Source organism: Leucopleurus acutus, assembly GCF_964270905.1.
Source record: "Leucopleurus acutus genome assembly, chromosome: 3".
NCBI lineage: Eukaryota > Metazoa > Chordata > Mammalia > Artiodactyla > Delphinidae > Leucopleurus > Leucopleurus acutus.
The window spans coordinates 18,333,098-18,339,264 of record NC_139145.1 but is presented as its reverse complement, the minus strand read 5'-3'; the positions used below and the strand labels follow the sequence as shown (position 1 = coordinate 18,339,264).

General features: G+C 57.0%; 1 protein-coding gene across 1 annotated transcript in view; it reads left to right on the top strand.

The window, feature by feature from the left end:
- Nucleotides 1-1,070: 1,070 nt before the first annotated feature.
- Nucleotides 1,071-6,167, top strand: part of FLT4 (fms related receptor tyrosine kinase 4) — a gene marked incomplete at both ends in the record, with an annotated part of 36,709 nt that continues 31,612 nt past the window's right edge. The window contains one exon of the mRNA XM_082835885.1: nucleotides 1,071-1,134. Coding sequence (XP_082692011.1) covers nucleotides 1,071-1,134 — 64 coding nt within the window. The remainder of the gene's footprint in view (nucleotides 1,135-6,167) is intronic.

The following is a 6,167-nucleotide window of genomic DNA, read 5'->3' as shown; positions in this document are numbered from 1 at the left end:
GAGGGGTGGGTAAAGGGGAGGGATAGTAAAAGTGTAAATAAAAAAGCAGGAGTGGGAGATAGTCATCCTCATGGGATTTGTTTTTAAATAGGAAAATTCTAGAGACAGAACCGAAAAGAGAGAGGAAGTCTGTGAGAGGTTTGCCAAGTCAGAGAGCAAAGTGTCACCTGATAAAAGGACTTATGAATGAGCTCAGAGCAAAACTATTTGGAGGAAATCTAAAGAGGACATGCCTGCAGGATGGAGGTTGGTTATACTGGGTGCCTGGCTCAAGGGTACAGCCTCCATCTACACCACGTAGACGGTAACATAAAGTTTGCTGAATGTTCTCAAATATTTGATATATTACTATTTTAAAATATGTTTATTGCTCATTTTTCTTACTTTAAACATAGTATTTATTTTTTAACATCTTTATTGGAGTATAATTGCCCTACAGTGGTGTGTTAGTTTCTGCTTTATAACAAAGTGAATCAGCTATACATATACATATGTCCCCATATCTCTTCCCTCTTGCGTCTCCCTCCGTCCCACCCTCCCCATCCCACCCCTCCAGGTGGTCACAAAGCACGGCGCTGATCTCCCTGTGCTATGCGGCTGCGAGTGGCATGGACATATATACACTACCAAACGTAAAATAGATAGCTAGTGGTAAACATAGCATTTATTGATGGAAGAAAATCACAGAAAAATACGTAGTGCCACATCTTGTCCAACCTTGACAGCGGGATTCATTCCCTTTTTAGCGCACAATTTAGGACTGGTCGGAGCAGCCCCAGGGCCGGCATGAAGGGCTGCGGTTGGTTTGGAAGTGGGGCACGGACCAGCCTTCCCTCCACAGTGCAAAGCCAGCAACCCTCCTGTCTAGGCGGGATTCTCCCTAGGCTGCAGGGCGGGACTGAGAGGTGCGAGGGCTGCTTTAGATGCCAGGCCCTTTCCCGGGAGCCCCGCCCAGGCCCCGCCCAGGCCCGGCCGCAGCCCCGCCCCGGCCCCGCCCGCGCCTTGCCCCGCGCCCACACTCAGAGCCCGAGCCGCGGTCGCTCATCTGACCCGAGCCACAGCGGCCGGAGATGCAGCGGGGTGCCGCGCTGTGCCTGCGCCTGTGGCTCTGCCTCGGACTGCTCGACAGCGAGCGTGGTGAGCCCTCCGCCTGCCCCAGTGTACAGCTGGCCACGAGGGGGGACATTTTCCCTGGGCAAATGGTGGGACCTCACCGATGGGAGACGGGCGGGGGACAGGGCCCGCGGGACCCTCCGGCACGAGACAGGGTCGGGAGCCAGGGATTCAGACACCGGAAGGAGCACGGCGAGTCGGGCCGGGCTTGCCGGGATGAGGAAAGGGCGGGGACGGGGCGCGGGGCTGCACCGCAGCTTAGAGGTGGTGCTCAGTCCCCGACTGCGCTCCACAGTCTGTGGCTCAGCTCCCTTGGACCTGGGCCCCTTCGCGCTGCACCCTCAGCCTGGATCCTTCGCTTGCTTACACGCTTTCCCGCGAAGTCCAGGCACCGTACTGTTCTGTCCTCGAACCCGAGAGCACTGGGGATTGTACCCCCGCGCAGAGGCTGCAATCCCCGCCGAGTCGTAGACCTGGGTGCGCACTTCCCGACACCTCTAGTCTGCGCTCGAGATTGGTCCTCCAGAGGGAACTCTGGTTGGTGTCTACCTTCCCCAGGCCAAGGACTGCGGGGGCAGGGGCTCGGGATCGTGGGAGATAGGCGCTGTGTGGCGGATTGGGCGCAGGTGCCTGTTGGAACTTGAGGAGAATCTTGAGTCGGCAACTCGTAAGTGATCAGCATGGCAGAAGAGGCAGAAGGCCGGCCCTCGCCGTGTTTGAGGGGTAGGACCCCGGAAGGCCAATCTAAGGATTTTGGATCATAAGGCAGGGGCCGACAAGGACGGGTCTTAAACACAGGAGAGGCAAGGTCTGGTTTGTGATGGGAACATGACTGGAGGTTGCTGCTGAGGGATTGGAGGGAAGAGAGTGTGGGGGATGACGGAGGGAGCAGAGGGGTATGGTTGTTCGGAGATGTCAGGATAAAGCAGCAGGAATAAGGGGAGGATGAGCTGGAAGCCCATGCAAGATCTGGTGACCGTGGAAATCAGAGGGTGGAGGAGGGGTAATGGGTCCCCAGTGGTTGAGGGAGGAGTTCTGGGAGGTCTGAAGGGAAAGATGGGGACCTCGCTATTTTTAAACACCATGGGCATTGAATAGTGGCTTTACATGCTTCATTTCTTTTAATCCTCACAAGGGAGTGTTAGACCCGTTTTACAGATGGGAACACTTAGACGAAGGACACTTATAACTTCCCCCAAAGTCCCCGGGAAGCCAGTAGTAAGGGAAATTGTCAACCCAGGTCTTTGGAATAACAGAGCTCTGTTCTCTGTGCCTATATGGGCTGAAGAGCTGAGGATAGTGGAGGTGAGGAAGGCGTGGGTGAACCTAGGGGGAGGAGGAGGGAGGAAGACATCTATCTGGCCTCCAAGTCAGGGCAGGTCTGAGCAGAGGGGCTGCCACTTGGCCCTTCCTCGCTTCCCTGCACCCTGCCCAGGACCAGGCTCTCACAGGTGCTCAGCATGTGTTAAGTGACTGAATGAGTGTGGGGAAAGAGTTGAATGGCGCCATGGCTGGGCTTTGGGGCAGAGGAGTGGGAGATCCCACCTTGAGGTGACATCCAGCAAGCACTGGGTGTAGTGTCCAAGGCTCAGGAGAGAGGCTGGGCTGGAGAGCTGGAGAGGAAGCAAACCAAAGGGTCTAGGATGGGAACCTCTCCCCCAAGGAGGGGACCAGAGAGGGAGAGGCTTCCAGGGAGATGGGAAACATTTGGCATGCAGGGTTTGAGGAAAACCAGGAGAGGCTTGTGTCCTGGTGCTCCTGAGTGGAGCAGAGTGGAAGGTGGAGGAGGGAGCGGGGATGAGGTCAGTCTTGCAGTGAGTGCAGGTGATTCTTACCAAAGTTGGGCAATGAAGGGGAAGAGAGAGAATGAAGCTAAGGGGCCCTTGGAATGGGGGTGGACTAGGTCATGGCTCGTGGGGAGATGTCCCATGGAAAACAGACCATTGCCACTGTCCCTGAGCCTTGCATTTGCACCACCCATTTCTGGGCTGAGGAGGGCCCTAAGAGCTGCCAGCCTGATGGGGGATACTGGAGCAGAAGCATAAACACTCCAGTGCAGCCAAGTGTCAGTGCAGCCAGAGTAGGAGGCCAAGTGCTGGCAGGTGAGCAGCCTGGCCGTGAAGCTGACTTCAAAGGTGTGATGTTGGTCCCAGAACGAGACTCTTGTCCTAACTCTACCCCTAAATTCCTTGCTATATCACCTGGGCTCCTCTCTTCCTTTCCTTGTGCGGCAGTTTCCCCATGCATAGGAGTGCAAGAAGCTGGCAAGCACTGAGGGGCTGTGCTTGGGGTTGGGCTTTTTGCCCCAGTAGTGTCCCTGTAGAGAAGGTAGGTGGCAGAGGTCACCTCCAACAGACTTTGTCTCTTGGAGCTTAGTCTAGAGTGAGGCTATTTGTGCCTCTGAACAGTGGGCAGTCAGCTCAGGGACATGGTGGGGAAGGAGGCAACTGCTGGGAAGCTTGGTTGGCCCAGCCTGAGGCTGCTGGCTCCTGCCATGGGCTGAGGCACACATGACCATCCCAGCTCTTCGCTGTCCCTGCTCCTCAGCCCTGAGCCAGACCCAGGTGTGGGGGTGGGGGTTGTGGATGCAAGTCAGTGCAGGCAGAATGTGGGGGCTGGGCCCATCTTATTTGGTGCCTGTGGATCAGTGGCTCAGTGCTCTGGGGACTCAAGTGTAGGTGCTGCTCACATCCCCAGCATGCCGGAGGCACCAGGTCAGTGTGGCTGAAGGCTCTCTGCCTCCCCAGAGCCCAGTGCCCACATGACCAGGCACCAGACTGGGCATGAGGTATAACAAGGGGACTGTCTGGCCAGCTCCTTGCTGTGCCATCCCCACCCTGACCCCCAGGCAGTGGCACCCCAACCTGGGGAAGGGGACTGCAGTTCTGTGCAAGTTAAAAGGTATAGTGTCTGCTCTAGGCAGTCTAGGGAGGATTGGACCAAGCACATCCTGCAGGGGTTTCCTGAGCGCCAGACTAGCAGGAACACAAACATGGTATCGTAGCCCAGGGGCGAAAGTGCTCAGTGACCCAGTGGGGCCCAGCTGGTGGCTGTGGGCTGCTTCTAGCTTGGGGCTTCCTGGAGGGGTCTGCAGACTCCAGGGAAAGGGATTCCAGGTAGGGCAAAGACCCCCTCAAAGGCCCAGAGGCAGAAGAGTCAGATGGTGATCAGATGAAGCTAGACTCCTAGGGGCGGAGAGATGAGATGGAGGAGACAGGCAAGTGGAGGTGGCAGGAGCCAGCAGCACACCTGGAAAGGGGAGGTCTGAGCAGGGAGTCACCTGGTCAGATTCCCCTGAAGGCATCACCGGAGGGGTAAAACCAGATGCAAGCCCACAGCAAGGAGGCTGTGGGTGAACCCAGGAGATACGCCAGGGAAGGAGGTAGCAGGGGATGGTGGAGAGAAAGGGACAAGTGCCAGTCTCTGGCTTAAGCAACAGAACAGGTCATGAAATTGTTTACCAGATGGGGACCCTGAGAAGAGGAGGAAATGTGGGGAAAGATGAGACACTCCACTAGGGAGGCAGGGCCTCAAGTCGAAGGCAGGGAGGAGGAAAGTTGGGAGCACTTGAGTGTGATGAGGCAGAGGGGAGTCGGGGAACCCAGGGAAATTAAGTGGGGTCTCAGCCATTAGGGGAAGTTCTTCTCTATGTCTAGCTTACACCCCTCCTGCTGCCGCTTGGGTGTTCCCCCACCGCCCCGCCATTGTAGATTTCTCTCCACTAGGGCCTAGCCTGTGCCCCACAGCCCTGAGATACCCCTCAGAGAGGGGGGATGCATAGGGAGAGGGGTCCGGAGAGCCTCTCACACTCCTTGCACCGACCTCTGAGCAAGACACAGCCGACGTGTCCAGCTGGAGCCAGGGATTCTGAGTTTCGATCCTTTTCAGACACTGGCTTCCTCTGGGATCTCGGTTTTCCGGTCACGCCAAAGGGAGAAGCCTGGGAGCAGGAAGATGCGGGCTTTGGCGCTGGCTGCCGCTGAGGCTGGGTGTGGCTGACAGCAGGCACGCTGCTGCCTGGCTCTGGTGCCCCAGGCCACCCCCATCCCCGAGGCCTGGCTGGGGTGTGGGTGGCCCAGTGAGCAGGCACAGGTTTCAGGGTGGCAAGTGGGGGAGCCCCGCCACGTGGCCAGCGAGGTCAGCATGGGTTCATGGGAAAGGACTTGTCAGCCACAGGAGAGGACATCCTGCCTGCATTTCCCTCTTCCTGCAGCAGGAGCCCATGGCCCAGATTTAGCAGCGCTGGGGGGCCACCTCTGAGCCAGCTGGGCTGTCTGATAACACCACCCGTCCCGCTGCCACAGAGCAGAGCCCTGATCCCAGAAAGGCCAGGGCAACTGCCTGGCACAGTTGGCTGCACCCACAGCTGTGCTGCACTGGGAGCTCCACATCTACCAGGGTGCCCTTCCTCCCCATCTCACCCCCAGGGGGTACTCAGGCAGCCCACGGTCCCACTCAGCCTCTCCAACACTCCCTGCTTCCCAAAATTGCCTCTAGGCTGCTTCAGCAGGACCACTCTAAAACAAAGATCTGAGCCTTCCTCGGGCCACCTGCCCCCGCCGGCCCCTCTTGGGCTGATAGTACAGGCCCTCCTGCTAGGGTCCCAAGGGCAGCCGTATGTAGCCTGACATCCACCTAGCCTGCACCCATCACATACCCCAGCCTCAGCACATGACCTTTCTCCTGCTCCAGATACATGCAGAAGGCTACTGAGAATTCCAGGCAGAAGGTGATGCCGCTCCAAGTGGGAGGGGTCTACTAGGGCGGGAGGGGGGCTTCATTCCCACTCCCTGTGTGCCCCAGGAGCACAGAATCTAGGCTTTCAGGTAGGTTCAGGGGAAGCTCTTATCCTTATCCAACCTAAAGCACCATCCTCAAAGCTATCCTGAATTCTACCAAATGGAGTTTCGTTTGTATGAAGCAGCACTTATGTGCACACATACACGCACACACACTTGGAGTGTCTACCAGTGAAATGGTTAATCAAATTTCTTCACACTAGCGTGTGTGAAGATTTTAACCTTGTGACATAGGCTATTGTGCCCATTTTAAAG